Raw genomic sequence first — 18,882 nt, forward strand, 5'->3', positions numbered from 1 at the left:
ATCTCCGCGTAAACAAACGCAGCTCCTGGAAAAGTCCGGCAGGCGGGAGCGGGTGACAGAGGATACTAGTGGAAGATGTGTTTGTGAAGGTGCGTCTGCCAGGAGAAGGGAGATGCCCTCCTGCGCGTCCTTATGGGAGCGTGAGCGCTGGCCGGCAGTGACAACGGTCAGGTCACAGTGCCCTTGTTTTGCACGAGCTCCTGAGAGATCCTTGCAAGGGGTCCACAGTCTACTGTGTGCATTTCCTTTGATACGGCAATGCTTGGTGAATGGGGAAAATCTTGCTTTTAATCTGCAACTTATTTTAAAAACCCTTAGAAAGCGTTCACCAGACTCTGGTGTGGGTTTAAGGACGGGGTAAAGAAATCCGACAGGATAGATGACGTCTACCTTCCACTCAGCTGTATTCTGTCGGCGAGTTTGGAAAGCTGATCCGGAAGTCGTCTTTGCTTGATCACTCCCTCTGGTGTGACAGAGACCTCACAGAGTGAGTACTGATCCGGGGTGGTGGTCACAGCAAACTCCCGGATGGCCTGAATGACCACCTCCTTCGCCGTGGTGTCCTTACTGATCATGATGTATCTGCTTTGCTGGTCAGCCTTGAAAACCCTTAGCACTTGATCTGGCAAGTCTGGGGGAAAGAAGAGCCAGGAGAAAGGATTTCAAGACCTGGCAATACAATTAAGGAATGCAACCTGAAAGCGTCTCCTCAGACAAGATGATGCTAAACTGTCATCTCTCCCTTACTTCAACCCTCCTGCAAAGATTCACTTAGTCAACATACAGGCACGCTGCATGAACACATCTGCCTAAAGATAGTCACATTACCCACAGACAAAGGCAAACAGATCAGGTCCCAAGGGCAGCATGCAGGGTGGTCAGGCTGGCATCTTTATTACACTGAAGAGCCCAGGAAGCTGACTGAAAATATGCCTCTGAACTCTTTATTTAACATGACCTGATGATACCTGCATGGTACGTGCTAACTTCATTTTAGGAAAAAGAATGCAAGTTCAGAGAGATTCATTTGCACGTGGGCATATCAGATTGGTCTGAAGAATAAAAATGAACCGGTTCCAGCTGTTGGAAATTTACATTTTATCCTGACTTTTAGCATCTGATAGAGTCCATGCCACGCCAGGAGAGATACACACAGCATTACCGTTACGTCAGGGGAAAAGAAGACGAGAAAACAAAAGCAGTGTGGGCCACGCTTACCAGGAGTAGCACTGAAGTCTAAGATGCGATGATGGGACTGCAGTAAGTCAGGGTTACTGGACGATAAGGTTCCACTGACGGGCAGCGCGGTCGGGATGTGCTTGGTCTGCCTTAATCCGACTATGCTGTCATCCTGAGACTGACCGATCCCGATGTCGCTGAACCAAGAGGAAAGGCAAGTTAAAAAGTTATGACTCATCAATAGACAGTGTGCACGGACAATAAATAAACCGTGTTTCAGAAAACCTGCGGTTAACGTACAACTATCATTAATAAATTCGGTTGGAACTTGCAAAAGCAACTACTGCTTAAGTGTATCCAACTCATGTTCCTAAGTGCGTAGCATGTTTCTCTAAAACCTTTGCCTTTTTAGCTTAAGACAAATCATAACAAATATTAGTAGTTTCTGAGTACAGACATATTCAGAAAAGGTAAGCCCTAGTTAGTCATGGAAATAGATTTAAGAAAAAGCACATTTTTAAAAAGGCATTCAGTCACTCAAATGATGACTTCTGCCTCAGAAGGGTAAGGTGTTTTATAATCTTAAAGAAATGAAGAAATTGAGTAAAAAAATGAATAGAGAAAAAAACATCCAAGCTGTCCCAACTTCATTCTCCAGTGTTTCAGAGAAATAAATGAGATCATGATGGAGTCAAATGTAAAGAAAGCTTGACACAGACATTATTTCTTAATTATACAGAGCCTAAAAAAGCAGTGGTGCATGGTGACATTTCTTGGCATCAAAAAAGAGGCAATGGAAACCCAATGACTCACTTTCACTTTGAACTCACTACTCAAAATTTCTAGTTCTACGTTTAAGCTCCCAGAGAAATACTACTTACTATGGATAGCTACAAACTCATTTCCATTTATAAAAGCCTGGGGACAACTCTTGAAACATGGTTTAATAATACATAACATTATTTCTAGATTTGAAGGGCCAACTGTTTCCAAAACAAAACATCAGAATGAAACGATAAGCACAAACAAACACGAAAGAAGTAGAACACAAGCGAATGGTTGTAGCTCTGACCAATCTCTATAAATACCTTGAACAAGGAGAAAGAAGATCATACTAAGGTTGGGATACCAACCAAGGTGCCATACAATTAAGACGCTTAGCATCAATTAGGCTTTCGGACATGACAGCTTGATCAAAATAACTACCAAAATCTAGCAGCATTCTTCCTCTTTATTTGGGAGGGAAATGGAAATTACAGAGGCAAATAAGCAAGCACAAGACCAAAGATGATTTTAGTGTAAATTCTTCAAACTTCATAGGTAAATATGATCCAGCAATCCCACTCCTGGGCATATAGCTGGAGAAAACACTAATTTGAAAAGATACACGCACCTCAATGTTCATAGCAGCACTTTTTACAATAGCCAGTTGTGGAAGCGACCTAAGTGTCCACCAACAGATGAATGGATAAAGAAGACGTGGTATATAAACAATGGAATATTACTCAGCCACAAAAAGGAATGAAACAGTGCCATTTGCATCAACATGGATGGACCTAGAGATTACCATACTAAGTGAAGTTAAGTCAGACAGAGAACAACAAATTATCTATGATATCGCTTACATGTGGAATATTAAAAAATGGTACAAATGAACTTATTTACAAAACAGAAATAGCCTCACAGACATAGAAAACAAACTTACGGTAACCAGGGGGGAAGGTGGGGAGGGATACATTAGGAGTTTGGGCTTAACATATACACACTACTATATATAAAACAGATAACCAACAAGGCTGCTTAGCCTGAGGAACTATACTCAGTATCTCGTAATAACCTATATGGGAAAAGAATCTAAAAAGTAGGTATATATAAAACGGAATCACTTTGCCGTACACCTGAAACTAACGCAACACTGTAAATCAACTCTATTGCAATTAACGGTTAAAAAAAGATTCAAAGGTAAGTCCACAACAAAATTAAATTTCCATTTAAGTGCACAGAGGCATGTATATACAGACAAAAAGGATTCATGTGCTATGCAACATTAAAACCTTCACATTTTTAGCGGAATTTTATTTTTCAACCATATAAACCAGGCTTTACTGCCAAAAATATTAGATGTCATACGTACATGAGACAACCGCTATGGACTCAGACCAAAGACAGAGCCAACTGGGCCTTTGGTGGCCCAGATGCTATCAATCCTGGCTCACTCGAGGCATCCCCCAACGAGCAGCCTTCTTCCGAGCTGTTTCTCAGCAACGTTTCAATACCAAGCATGATGATCTAACGCTCTACTATCAGCTGTATCTCTGCCGTCCACAGATGCAGGGTTACTCTTGGACTGAAACTACTTTATATTAAAGGCTTAGTTCAGAAAGGTCCACCCCCGAGCACATTCGCTTGTTGCTGGACCTCTAGAACTCTCTCATTGCTACTGAGATTTTTTGACCTTGGTTAACTTTGTACGTAGTCTGTTGGTTTATTCTCTCTTTCCTCAGGGTTCTGCAGTCTTTCTCCACTTACCCGACAAACAGACCTAAGCTTTACCAGCCTCCTGCCCACCCACCCCATAGTCACATCACTCTTCCGGGCTATCCTTGTCAGGCTGCCACCATCCAACATCTTAGCTTCTGTGATACTGATAATGTTTGAGAGAGAAAAAAAAAAAAAACAGTATATCTGGAAGATTCATCTGGGACTTCCCTGATGGTCCAGTGGTTAAGAATCCACCTTCCAATGCAGGGGATGTGGGTTCGATCCCTGGTCGGGGAACTAAGATCCCACGTGCCGTGGGGCAACTAAACCTGCATGCCACAGCTAGAGAGAAGCCTGTGTGCCACAACTACTGAGCCCGCGTGCTCTAGAGCCTGCGCACCGCAACTACTGAGCCCGCGTGCCACAACTACTGAGCCTGCGTGCTCTAGAGCCCGTGCACCGCAACTACTGAGCCCGTGTGCCACGACTAGAGAGCCCGCAGGCCACAACTAAAGAGAAGCCTGCAACGAAGAGCCCACATGCCGCAATGAAGACCAGCGCAGCCAAAAAATAAAAAACAAATTTAAAAATTAAAAAATAGAACATACTAGAAGATTCATCTGCTTGACTACTTTGGTAGCTTTGTCAAAAAAAAGAATCTTTCTGAACATATGCTTATCTCTAGGAGAGAGAAGTTTTAGTAGTAACTAGTATTAAATAAAGTCTATCATACCAATATAATAGATCCTACAGTTTACTGAGCCTTCTTTTAAATATAACTATTCTTTTCATTTCAATTACATTACATATATGGATTATTTCAAATAATTTTCATAATAATATTTAAAATTTCATAAAAAGATTTAAATGAGTCATCTATGTTCTTCAAGGCAAATTTAAGATGTTTCCTCAGTGCTTTAAAAATCATCATGTCTAATTATTATCCTTTTTTCTTTCCCCTTTTCTAGCTTTTGAATATCTTTCTAAATACACAGAATAACATTATACATAGTATTCTCATCCTGTGTCCTTCGCCAACACCCTGTACCGGGGATGGATTACGTCCCAGCTCTGACATGTCACGTTTCTATTAATACTCGGCAGGGTCATGCTGACTTGTGTTAGATTGTTTTAAAGGTTCATATTTAACTCATGGTCAACTGACTCTAAGATTTTTTTTGTTACCGTCCTGCTAATAATTCTACGTTAAAGTAACTGAAGTAACTTTTCTTATCTACTTAAAAATGAGCTTTTCATCAAGAAGTGTCACTTAAAAAATCGATTCCTATTTTCTATAATGCCAGCAGGCCTAATCCACTGTCTCTTAGAAACTTACTTGGTATAATCATACTCTCGAGTCTATAAATAAAGCCATCTTCCTCACTGCTTATCCTCAGGACTCTGCTGTAGCAGTCTCTTCTAGCTGATATGAAACCACCAATCATTATAGTTTAATGGGGAAAACACAAGTTTGACACTCGACCCATTAACAGCACATCCTAGACCATATCTCTCTAATCTTTGGATGAAAACTTTATCTGAAGTGGAATTAAAAAAAAATGCTCGATACACTCCTGAATGCTTACATGTGCTGCTCCTCTGTAGGACCCATTAGATTATCAAAGAAAGAAAATAACCTTTATGTTTTCAGGTTATCTCTTACACCTCTGTAGTTTGAGGAATCAATAATAAATGAATTTGGGGCCCCCGTGTAATTTAATACTTTAAAGAATTTTTGGGTGATGGTAACCGGGTTTTATAGAACACCCACAGACCCAGAAGGAGCTAAAATGAAGACAAAAGCAAGCAGACCAACAAAGCTAAAAAAGTGCGACACCTGCAACTTTGTCTGGTATGAGCTCCTGGCGTAAGTAAACAGCTAAGAAGAGGTTCAAGAATACACCTGACATTCTGACTGCAGAGCCCACCGGGAGGAAGGAAAGGAGTTCTGTGCTTGGTTGGTGATGTCTTGGCAACAGTTAAATAACTGAAAACAGGAGAGAGAGGAAACAAGAGAATGGCAAGCGTGAACGGAACCACCTGGGAGCAGCCATGACCTGACTGGCACACAGCGGATGCTGATGGCGGAGAAGACACCCAGAAACAAAGAAACAGGAGCAGAAATGACGCCACACCATGGCGGAGACAGGGGCAAACACACATTCTTGCCTTTTAAAAGTCCAAATGAGAAACAAAGTATTTCAATGAAGATCAGAGTGGGCAAGTAAGTGGCAAAAATGGGATTAAAACAAATTTAATTGTTCAATATCGCTTCTAAGATAGCTCAGCCATAAAAGCTTGAAAACATTTTTTACACTCATGTGCAAACACTAGTTACATCACCACCTTTGCATGTCATTTTAACACAATAACATAATGTACAGAAAACTTATACAGACACTTACTTATATGGTTTTTGTGGCAAGATACTAATCCGAGTCTTGTCCAGTATCTTTTTTAGCTTGTTCCTTCCCCCAACAGTGTTGGCTTTACTTTTCTTATTTACTTTTTCAAGTCCTATCACCTGTTCTACGTCTACAGCGAGATCTGGAATGGAGTAGCGACTGGCCTTTTTGATGTCTCCAATTTTAGGGAGGTGAGGGGCACCATTTCTCTTCTCTTCTGACAATCTTGTTAGAAGTTCTTTAAATACTAAAAAGGAAACAAACACCGCAAAACACCCATTATAAGAAATGTGAACAATTCAAAGGCGATTGTAGAACTTGGAAATATTATCTAAGTACAGACTTCAGCTACCAAAATGGTAATCTTGTAGAAAAACACTACTCCAATGAACAAATGACACCAAGAATCTGTTTTTGTATGTCTTCTGTTACTTCTACTCAGATTAAGTTAAAATAGTACACTCTTTAAATGTATAGATATTTAAAATATTTATCCATAAAAACATCGATAAAAATAATGTTATGGTCCTCAAGTAAGTAGATTTTGATTCAGATCTAATTATACACTTACATAATTAATTCTGTATCTATGCATTTTACTATAAATTTTCAGTTCTTATGATGTTTGAATGATAAACATGACTTTTTTCATGATTAAGACCTAAATGCTAAAAAAAAAAAAGACCAAAAAGAAGGAGGAAAATGAAAGTATGCAAAAATGTAAACCACTTACCAAATAAATTGGTTTTCACAGTGATAGATAAGTGTGTGTTATTTCTAAGAATTTCCATGGCTTTCGACAGCTGAATGTTTTCAAAGTTTTGACCATTGACTTCTAATATCTAAAAGTAAAGTTATAAAATTAATTTCAGTTCCCCAGTTGACTGAAGGAGAAAAAGACACCAGTATTTACCCTTATGTTTGCATTCAGAAATACCATACCTGGTCCCCTCGTTTCAAGCCTGCCTCGGTTGCTTTGCTCCCTGAATCTACACTGTCAACAAAGATTCCAAATCCTTTCTCTGAGCCTCCAAGCAAGATGAAAGGCAAGGGAGCTTCTCGGGATGGTTTTGTGAGTGTCATCAATCTTCTTTTTGCTTTAGCAGCACAAGCAATATTTAACAGCCTTAGATGTCCACCCATTTTCTACAAGAGTTCAAAAAGAGTGGTTTCAAAGATGGGCTGAATCAAATGAACTTCAAGCTGATGGTTTATTTTTTAAAAATCCCCAATATTACCTCTCTTTCCAGATTATTTTCAAATTCTTCTAGAAATCGAGTCATCGCAGGATCCCCTTCGAAGTCATTGAAGTGATTATTCACCCACAATAATACTACCCGTGTAACCTGCAAAATCAATTATTTTTAATAGGTTTTCTTCTTTCTAGCGCTAAAAATTTACAATTAAAGTCATTTCAAAAAAGTTATCCAACAAACAATTTACCTAATAACAATGAGCAAGAAAGGTAACAATAAAACTCTCAGATTTCATTCATAAGAGGATGACCTTCTAAAAATATACAGTAAGACTTTGAATGTGGACTTTACGCTGTTTGACCAAGAAGGGTTTTCAACCTGTGAAGGATGGTAACTAACTTTTATCTTGCTTCATCTCAAAATATATTTGAAATAGGTCACAACAAAAACTATAATAAAATCAAAATAATACAAAAGAAGACAGAAACTTTAACATCTACAATTGTGCAGGGAAAATGAGTAGCCTTTTCTTACCCTGCACACATGTTTTCACTGACCCCTACACTGAGCTTTATACAGAACAATACACACACTCACAGCTATGGAATATTAGCTTTGTACCAGCAAGAACTGTGTGACCTTCATTAGACTATAAGTTCCATGAGGATGACAACTTTACCTGTTATGTTCTAAGGGCATCCTTAATATTTATAACAACATCTAATTCTCAGTAAAATTTTACTGTATAAAGTGAGTATAACTGCAACTTTAAATATAAAAGGACCTGTTTTATTTTATACGAGTTTAATGTTCTATATCTTGAATAACAGGATCAAAGAAATTTTCCATAGCACTGTTTTCAAGCGTTAACTAACCTCTTAAAGTGGGAAAATTAAGCATGCCATTCTAGCAGTAAAGAAACAGAGTAGACAGTATACAGTTAATCTTCAAACTGCAGTTAAAATACTGCTTATAGTTAGTACGCTGTGACAAATGATAGTATATAACCTGACTAATCACTCAGGAGTCAACTCTTGATATTTATATTAATTTTTATCATTTATTTCCACTAACGCCCATTTTTCAAGTTTAGGAAACCCAGATGACCATCTCCCCTGAAACTATATCCTTAACACCTGACCTTTTCATAAAATTAGAAGTTTGTAGATGAGAAGCCAACTTAGAAGTCTACTAGCCATATTCCAGGTTAGAAAAACGAGATTCATAAATCATAAACTGAATACTACCAACTACCATCACAATAGCTTTAAGATACACTGAGAGACTGCTGGGAGCCAGGCCCTACACGGCTATTCACCTTCACAGCAACCCCAAAAGGAGGCTGATTACTGTTTTACAAGTAGAGATGAGTAGCAGGAGGGTGAGATGACACAGACGGTAAATGGCAGAGGCAATGCTAAGGCTAAGGACCTCAGCTGAGGTCTTCCATGCCTGTGACCCTCAGATTATGACATGAAGAGCATTACTGTCCAAACGATTGCTCTAGGGCCATGGGTGGGTCAGCGGAAGGGCCAGCACTGGAGCTGGAGGTCTTTTTTTTTTTTTTGCGGTACGCGGGCCTCTCACTGCTGTGGCCTCTCCCGCTGCGGAGCACAGGCTCCGGACGCGCAGGCTCAGCGGCCACGGCTCACGGGCCCAGCCTCTCCGCGGCACGTGGGATCTTCCCGGACCGGGGCACGAACCCGCGTCTCCTGCATCGGCAGGCGGACTCCCAACCACTGCGCCACCAGGGAAGCCCTGGAGCTGGAGGCCTTTTGCTAGTGCCCAGTTCTGGATTTGTGCGCCCTGACTCTCCCAGGTCGGCCTCATGGAAACCAGGCTGTCACGTGGAAGGAGAAATGAGTACAGGCCATGAGTAACTCTCAAACCTCACCAGACTAGGCACTTGATCACCCACTCTGGCCTTGAAAAAAGAGCTTGACTCAAGAGCTGCTGAAGAGGGCTTGTTCAGAATGACATGCCTGGGGCCTACCTGCCCGCGATGGTTCTGAGGGGCTGCTGCTCGGGTGCCAACTGAAAAACTGTAACTTTTACGTGGTGTACACTGCCCGTCCACCGAACCAGAGGATGCAGATTCCCATGGAACCCAGGTGATTGAGGGCTGTGTTTTAACAGAATTTGCAACGGAACTAAAGTTTATAAACATTTGCCGGGGGGAAGGGAATCAAGATGGCGGAGGAGAAGGACACAGAACTCACCTCCTCCCACAAATACATCAAAAATACATCCACATAGGGAAGGATTCTCACAGAATACCTGCTGAAACATTTGCTGGCCTATGTATCGGCCTTGGCGTTAAAAAGAAAAAAATTTCTAGGGACTTCCCTGGCGGTCCAGTGGTTAAGACTCCGCACTTCCAATGCAGGGGGCGTGGGTCTGATCCCGGGTCGGGGAACTGAGATCCCGCATGCCACATGGTGCGGCCCAATAAGTAAACAAACAAATAAATAAATTGCAAGCCCAAGAGGCAAGGCTTTACAACAAAAAAAAAATTCTAGGGCTGAACTTAGAAACCTATAACAAGAACGGCTATGTGTATCACCTTGTTTTTTTCTTTTGGCTTAAGAAGTACATTCTCTTATCCCATTAAAATATTTTGAACATAAGTGGCATGACAAATATATATTAAAGTCTCTTTAACTTTGTATCTGAATGTTTCATAGTTGAAAGGAAACTAAAACGCAACTTCCAACCTTATCCCTGAGGCTCGGGTCATTAAACCACTCCAACAACTTTTTGCCCACTTCCATCGGGCTGCAGAGGAAAGTCCTATAGGTCAACAGGAAGTCCTCTATAAACGTCGGATCCACCACCGAATGCTCTTCCACCAAATGCATCGTTAATCTTTCTGAGGTGCCCTGCAACACATCAAAGGCGTCACCAGCATCCCGCATGAATGGCATCTATATGGTACCTTGATTTCAAACCTTCAGCCTGAGATGAACTGGACGGTAACATACACAATAATGACTAAGACTGCTGTTCTTCAGGAAAGATAAAGAGTTTTTACAATTGCTAACATTTAAGAGAAGTTACGCCTAAAAACGGAGTGGGGGCATCTTACACCGTCCTAACGGGGACTACCTAAACCCTCCTGCCACGGGGCAGAGGCGTGTTTGTCTCACCTTGATGACGATGTGCCCCTTCCTCGTTCCCGTTCGATCGAGCTCTCGGTGTTCCTTCACCATGACGATCTCTCCTTCCTCTTCAACTTTTTGCATGTTCTTTTCTACTTGGTTGAGGATACGGCAGTAATCTTGCTGGGCTATGCAGACAAACTGGAATAAAATGTAAGTCACATGCTAATGATAAAGTGCTTGCGAGAGACCTATAGCAGCGCTAATGATTCAGTGTTTTAATTATTTAACACTGACATTTTCCCATGTCTCTCCCATACTTTCTAAATGAGGGCAGTAATGAACCTTAATCGGACTTCTCTACTTTTTAATGTATTTCCTCCTTGGTCAAGAAAAGTTTCATTTTTAGAATATTTATATGTAGTTTATATTAAAAATCCTAACAATGAAAAATATCAGAAGATAAAATTAGAATAGTTCTTTCTCACCACTCCCACCCCCCAATCTGTGACACTTAGAAAACACTGGGGGAGGAGAGTGGACTCTCAGGATAGATATTAAAAAGAAAAAAAAAAAAGATTGGCTATATGTACATGTATAACTGAATCACTTTGCTGGACACTGTAAACTAACACAGCATTGTAAATCAAGTATACTCCAATAAAAATTAAAATAAAAAAAAAGAGCACACACAACTGTGGGCAGAGCAGCAAAAAAGCTCTGAAGAGTCTATACGTGGTCGTTTAAGTATCTGTTAGAATCATGGCCCTAGCAGAAAGGAAGAATATGAAAAGAATTCAGAATAGGATGATGTTAATAATGGATTGTAATCCACTCCATCAGGGTAGCTGCTGGGTGGTCTTTCTAGTTTAAGAATTGCAATGTGCAACCTGAATCCAGGGGACTGAGCTAAGTGACCACGCCTTGTTTTAGACTGTGATTTTTTGCTATACTACCAGTGGGCAGGTACAAACCTGGGACTCTCTGGTGCTTAGGAAATCCGAGCGTGCTAATAAAATCACCATAAAATTGCTTGTCAGAAGAAATCCTCTTACCTGCCCCAACCCTTCCTGCCTGTGGCTTCTAGGGTCAGGCGAACTGATTCAAACCCCAGCTTTACTACCTCTCACTGTGGGATCCTGGGACAATCACTCGGTGGGCCTCATTTTACCATCTGAAAAGGGGAGATGGTCATAAGAGCACCAGCCTCATAGGATCCTTGTGGAGGCTGAGTGAGAGAATCCAGGTAAAACTCCTGAACTGTGCTAGGTATACAGTATGTGCTCAATAAATTTTATTATTTAAAAAATAGATATTAAAACATAATTATCATTTAGTGGGCTTTAAAAGTTTGAAGACTTTCAGAGCAGCAATTTAAAAATAAAGATGATCTTAATAAAAGATATCAAAATTCAAAGATACCCAAGCAGTAGATACAACAAATTCGCTAATTAGAATTGATAAAAGAAATCATTTTAGAAAGTCTGTTCAAAAAAGGTCCACAAAACAAGCCACATACTTGTTAAGCTCAAATCATTATTCCTCATAACTGGTATGAAGGTTAATCCTTGCTCTTTTAAAGAAAAAGTTAACAAAAATATGCACATGAAGCAATTACTCCTCCACGACCCCAAAAATTAAAAATTTCAGGGCTGACTCAGGGCAAACCATTTAATTACATTTCTTAGTAGTTTTAAAGAAAGTTATGAATGAATTCTAGAAATCACTTGTTACACAGATTAGCCAGAGGCCAGTGAGAAAGCCACAGTAGATTCGTAAATAAAAATTATTGTTCTCTCTGAATTTTGAATGATTTATTCTCATTTTAAAAATCTGTTAGGAATGAAGAAAGGACGGACATTTCTTCTTCTCCTTTAAGGTGAAAAGATGAAAAGAGGGAATGGTTAAATTATAATGTACGTAAGATAAAAGATGCTATAGGCATCTAAAATCATATTTTCATAGGACGTTTAGACTTCCGGCTCAATAGTCATGATAATACATTAATTTTTTAAAAAAAATTAAAACCAAATATTGTAATAATGATTTTAATGACAACGATGACATTATTATTCTCATCATATTGCAGAAGCTTTACAGGAACTTTCTCACGTTATCCTCCCAACCAGCCCATGAGGAAGGTACTACTATTATCCCCGCTGTACAGATGAGGAAACAGCTGTGCATTCGGCATGCTAATGTAACCGATGTCTCATAAGTACATGCTTGCTAATTTAAAAAAATTATACATGCATATCAGAATCTTGGCATCACAAAAGGCTAATAATGATTATTTCTGAGCAATGCCATTTACAAGTGACTTTCATTGTTTAATATACTTTTCTATATTTTCCATACTTTCTGCATAATCAGTAAAGCTTTTTTACAGAAGTAGCAGCAGCAGTTCACACTCAAGAATGAGCATACTATGATATTAAGTTTCTTCCATCAAGCTGATTGATATCATCTCACTAATTTTTCTTTAAGAGTTTAGAATCAAAAAGTTGAAATTCGAAAAGCATAGGCTTTTGTTGTAAGCAATCATGGATAGTTTAATAAAATTTTTTTAATGCCAAAAAAACCCCTACAGACTCCTATCCTTAACACTGACCACAGGTGTGCGTATGTTTAAAATCTATGGTCTTTAGTTTCTTGCCTCAAAAATATTTTAAACTTTTTTCTTTTTACCGGGTAGCAAAATTGTTCCCCAGGTCTCCAAATAATTTTAGGTGTTCTTTCTTACACTCATTTTTAGAGAACATAATTATATCATTTATCTCCTAAAAAAGAAATGTATCCCTGAGTTAAAACAAGTAAGTAGAGAGATAAAAAGAAAATGCTTTCTGAAGAGAAATGTACTAAAATTAATCTTCTTGACTAAGGACTTAAAGAAATTAGAATTAAGTTTGATTTGAAATTCTTAGTGTCTAGACAGACATCCTTGGCATTTCTTCTGCAGCAAACTGAAATACCATCCAAAAAGGAAAAAGGAAAGACGCCCAAACTGAATTTCTAATATGGCCATACAGAACTGATATCTCAAAAGAAATAAATTTTACAAGAAAACATTTATTTTTTATTAGCAAATTTATTTTTGCTTTAAGAAGTTTGTAGGTATAACATGAAATTTATAGGAAAAATATAATTTTTAATTGGTATGATGAAACCAGTCGAAAATTTGTGAGTTATACACATAATTGTTTTAGTGAGGTTTTATACTTTCAGACAGGTGTTCACAGGTGAATGTCCTGTACGATCTTGGCACTCTGATATGAAATAAAAATTCAAGCAAGATTTCATCTATAAAAGGGCAATGATTTCATTTCATTTCTTAACGTCCCAGGATAATTTTCTTTTGGGCACATGACCTCACAACTTTTATTTAGTAAAAATATTAAAAATGATAAAAGAATGAAGTAAAGTTAAACTTTTATCAACATACAAAACAGTCAGCTTTCACTATATCCATGCAATTGCTTTCTCCTCCAAAACTACTGCTAAAATTCAAAGCATCACTAGCTCTCATGCTCTCAAGAAAACATGAGTCTAACAGATTTACCTTAAGACATTAGATCGGTTTAAACTGGTACTTTGCATCTGCAAGGGAGTTCATACCTAATTGTTCACACAGGCATCCAAGTGTTCCCTCCCCGCTGAAGGGTGCAGGGCAGGGCGAGGCCATGCCTGGGTGTCACTGGCAGGCCCTAGATGTAGGTGGTGGAGAGAGGAAGGGGAGACAGAAGTAGAAGAGCGGGAAAGAAAAAGAGGGACAGGCAGAGGGAAAAAGAAAAGGAAAAGGCGTGGATGGGGAATGGAAAACCAATCACCTGGTACCAAAGGACATCTATGCCTGGCCCTGCCCTTGTCCTTCAAACCCAACAGGGGACAAGAATGGGAAGAGGAGGGGACTTCCCTGGTGGTCCAGTGATTAAGACTCCGTGCTTCCACTGCAGGGGGCGCAGGTTCAATCCCTGGTTGGGGAACTAAGATCCCACATGCCGAGTGGTGTGCCCCACCCCCCCCCCAAAAAAAAGAGAGAAAAAGAAAAAGAAAAAGAAAAAGAGAATGGGAAGAGAGGCACACAGAAGGGGGCAGGGCAAAGCACAGTGCTGAGCACTGAGCACATCACAGGACCCAAACAGACAGAAATAAATGTCAAACTGAATCCACTCATGCTGTGTCCTCAGGCTGAACTTGGGCTCGACTCTATACCACACTACCCAAGACGTATTTTGGGAACCCACTGAACTGTAAGGAGATGAGGGCCAAACCTAGCCAAGGTTGCTTCCTCTTGGTAAAGGGAACACCACTTTCGTTCATTTCATTCAGTAACCTTTGATTGCCTACAATGTGCTCAGTACAATGACACCCTCGTGGAGATCACGTTACGGACAAAAATGTGATTCTCACTGTTTAGTTCTCCCAACAAGAGGAGGATGTGGCACGCGCACTTCCTGACAAATAAATGACGTTTTAGCAGAAATACGCTAAAATACTATATAATTTAATGCAAACAAGCATTTGCATTAAAATATCTAAATTCATTCTCCATGCCTGTTCTAATATGGAGGGGGGGAACGCAGGGCCTGAGATGGGTGGGAGTCACAGGGTGATTCTTGAACCCCTGATTTCACGTTCCTTTTACAACGTGTGGAGAGGCCTGCAGGGTGAGAAGGACTCTGTCTGGCAGACACTGCACCCTTGACCCTCTTTGTACATCCGGGAGTCTCGTATCACGAACCACAGGAGCCTAATACTACTTCAATCAGAGTTTGCGTTTTCAATTAGAGTTTTCTCTTGGCGTCTACCTTGATGACTGTCACTCTGGAGTTTCCGCTGATTCCTCATCCAGCAGAGAGATGAACTCTCTTCCTTACATCTACCTCTCCTCCTCCTTTCCCAGGACTCCCGGATAAATATTTAATGTTACCTGCTACATCTGACATTACTTCAGCACTCTTGGAATATTAAGTCGTAATATTTTTATCAATTATTCGGAGACATTTCTATGCCTCCTATATCACTTCAGTCCCAAGATTACAAAATTTCTAACAAAAGGGGTTGGCCAATTATGAGGCGCTAATGTGGCAGCCGAATCCTCAGAAATAAAATAGCTTTTACTCGCCCTTTAAGGACAGAAACGGACCCAGATGCTCTAGCGATCCTGACTTGCAGAAGGGCCCAAGGAGAGACTGTGAAGCAATAACAGGACAGAGAAACCCTGAACAATTTTCCAGTTCGTTTTGACTCAGTTTGGCTTTATTTTTTTTGGAATATAATTCTAAAGCTGAAATATCACATATGACCCCTTTTAACATTCTGAGGCCAAATATAGACTCTGAGATTTATGTACCATTCTGTTTTCCTCTATTTTGCCAAATAATTGAGAGCTGGCTATATTAAGAAAGCTCTTCTGGCATTACATATTCAAAAACTGAATTTATAGCCTTTTTTTCTCTCTCTCTATGGTGCTCACTGGAGGAATTATTTAGCAAAATTATTCTCTAAGTAAGATGATTTTATTTATAGCCATGGTCATTTTTCTTTTTAGTAAGTAAAACGCTTGAAATGAAAATTTAAATGAGCACTACTTTATATTTATCAGACATTATAAAAATTCAATGATGTTCTTTTAGCATAAACTATATTCAGATGACGTATTTTAGACTGCAGACGAATAAATACAAGGACCACTTAACATTAATTAGTCTAAGTCAACTCTTCTGGTTTATTTATATTAAAATATTTTATCTTTCAAGGACAATTTTTTAAGACATAAATTATAAATACTTAATAATGATAAAAGCATCTTAAATTTTTTTTACACTAATATAGAGGTTACCTGTTAGATCGATCTAATTAAATTTCACATTTGGTCTCAACATTCTCTCTATTCTTTTATTAAATGCTTTTAAATAATGAATATTAACATAATAGCAATACTGACATTGTTCTTTTTATTAGCAATCATTTCTTTCCTATCAAGCGTTTCTACTGATTCATATACCATGATTAATTTTCATGACTTCTAAAATCAATTCCATATCTTCCATGTATTTAAATAAAAATACTGTGTAACTGTATCACAGCATCTTTACTAACCTACATATAATTTCTTTTCATCATGGGCATTTTTACTTCCATATTTTTTGTTGACTAGACTATAAATTATTATTGATGGAAATTAAAAATACTGTATTTATAGAACACCTGTTTTTTAATAGAACACATTTACAGAATGCTTAGCTCTGTGGAGTCCAAGTAACTTTAGGGGAGATTTGTTTTTAATTTCCTGGAGTGTGATAACACTAAAAGTCATAGTTCTACTTTAAAATCTTCTTTATAAATCTAAAAGATGACCTGTTTATACAGGCTGAAAAATCTTACCTCAACTGCATACGTAAGTTCTTTATATTAAGCATAGAATAATGACAGTTTATACCTGGCAGTCATCCACCTTTGTCCTCATCACTCCTTTCATGTATTCCTTGTCCATAGTAGGAGAGACACCGAAACTATTTCCCATACATAGTATTTCTGCTTTTCCATCTGGGTAAGTCACTTCCACAGAACCATTCAGAATCACTGACCAGGAGTCCAGCTAGTTCCAAAAAAATGAAGACAAAGCAGAAAATATAACATCATGATCGTGAAGCTGTAAATGCTGGAACGGTCCCTAAAAATGATTTACATCTTTTATTTTTTAAAGAGGGAACAAATAACCCAAGTACAGCTGACCATTGGCCAAGTTCACAGAACGAGAACTAAAGCACAGCCATGGACCCGCGGGTTTCCAGGTGCCTGCACGGTACTCCGCTCTCCTAATGACTCTAGCTCTTCCTCTCTTAAACGACACTAGGGAAAAAGTGTCTTCTGTTCTCCAAAACACATGTAAACAAGATAAAATGATCACCACAGCCTTGATAAGAACAGCATTGTGTTCTGACAAGAGGCATAATATTATGAACGTTTAAGTTGCAAAAATCTGAAAAGTTAAAATGTCAAAAATGTTTCTACCAGTATCATCTGGAATACCGCAAATAATAGAAAATAAAATAATGAACTTGGAAGACTCTGATACAACGAGTGCATCATAAGTCCCGAATGAGTCAAACTTATTGCTGCCCATGGTCTGTAAGGAGGAAAGAAGAAGAATGGGGTTTTTGTTCGTTTGCTGCATCGAGCGAGGCTCACATAGAGACGTTGTAAGTGGCAGAAATATTTCCTAACCTCTTCACCGTTGTTTAACACGATGGTCCCGGCTCTTTCCACCACTGCAAACACCATCACAGCACAGAGCTCCCGCCTCACCGACATCGTCATGTTGGCAAAAGCCGGCAGCTGGTGCATGAATTCAAGGAGTTGTTCTGAAAAGCAGAAGGCGTGTGAAAAAATGACAACCATTTCCCCAAACAAGCATTCAGAAAGAATGCTCTATGCCTCTTTCTTTTTAAATGTCCTACAATTCTGCCTGGTGAACAGTACAAAGACTTTAAATTATCTTCAGCACACGCTGAATTTCTTGCAGGTACACGAAGAATTCTGTCACTGTGGAAATGGTGACATTTCCTTGTTGATTCAGGAGCAACAGGACACAGTGCACTTCAAATTCCAGTGGGAATGAAGAAATTAATAAACTTCAAATGGCGAATTTCTACTGAAAATGAGCTGTGATCCTATTAAGGCTTATTAAGGGATGAAATGATAAGCTGAAATGAGACAGAGCTCTGACAATTCTCTAGAAAGTCAGTAGGTCCATTCCGGTGCCTCTGGGGCGAGTGGATGCCCCAAACACACAGCAGAAACAACCACCTTCACTCTAAAGATACTCCAGGATTTAGAAACCAGGGAATATCTTCTGTGGGTCAGACAAATCCATAAAAAGTAATCCATTAACAAGTTTACAACATTCTATGATAAAGGCGAATGAAAATGGATATATTATCTCTGATCCCACAGATGGACGAAAACAAAGTTTGCTCACTCTTCCTATGGGCAATGCTGTGGACAAACAGCTTCTTCTTGGTAAGAACTCCTTACTAAGTTCTTTCCTCACTCCTCACCGTGGCTGTAAGAGATGCATGGTTTCTTTTTCATTTCACAGGGAGGAAACCGTGTGGCTCAAAAGTATATAATTAGGAAGTGGCAGTGACACGATTCAGGACTGTGTCTCCATGCTCAGGCTGGACATCACAGGTGGTGATAAAGACCACAGGGCGTGTGTCAGCCTGTGAACACTTACTAGCTGAATTACTTTGGGGAAGATGATTCATTTCCTTAAGGCGTGTTTCTCTCATTTGGAAAAGAATAAGATAATACCCACCTTACTAGACAGTTCTGAGGATCAAAAGGAATGAGGATGATAAAGTCCTCAGCAGAGAGTAGATACGCAATACATGAGAACTGCTGTTATTACCATTATTATTATATTCATGGTATCGTTCAAACTTTTGGCTAAGTAAAAATTCTACTACATTTTTCTTGTCTGCACATAATGATACTGTCCCTGTGTTCATTCCTGCT

General features: G+C 39.3%; 1 protein-coding gene across 4 annotated transcripts in view; it reads right to left on the bottom strand.

Annotated features, from left to right (window-relative positions):
- Positions 1-18,882, bottom strand: part of RAPGEF2 (Rap guanine nucleotide exchange factor 2) — a 241,738-nt gene that overhangs the window by 19,984 nt on the left and 202,872 nt on the right. For all 4 annotated transcript variants that reach the window (XM_082838707.1, XM_082838706.1, XM_082838708.1 and 1 more), the window contains 10 exons: positions 17,590-17,726; positions 16,802-16,960; positions 10,408-10,560; positions 9,976-10,140; positions 7,304-7,411; positions 7,008-7,211; positions 6,799-6,907; positions 6,066-6,312; positions 1,219-1,376; positions 391-631 (listed from right to left, as the gene is read on the bottom strand). In XM_082838707.1, the coding sequence (XP_082694833.1) occupies positions 391-631; positions 1,219-1,376; positions 6,066-6,312; positions 6,799-6,907; positions 7,008-7,211; positions 7,304-7,411; positions 9,976-10,140; positions 10,408-10,560; positions 16,802-16,960; positions 17,590-17,726 (1,681 nt within the window). The remainder of the gene's footprint in view (positions 1-390; positions 632-1,218; positions 1,377-6,065; positions 6,313-6,798; positions 6,908-7,007; positions 7,212-7,303; positions 7,412-9,975; positions 10,141-10,407; positions 10,561-16,801; positions 16,961-17,589; positions 17,727-18,882) is intronic.

This window comes from Leucopleurus acutus (assembly GCF_964270905.1).
Source record: "Leucopleurus acutus genome assembly, chromosome: 4".
In the NCBI taxonomy this organism is placed as follows: domain Eukaryota; kingdom Metazoa; phylum Chordata; class Mammalia; order Artiodactyla; family Delphinidae; genus Leucopleurus; species Leucopleurus acutus.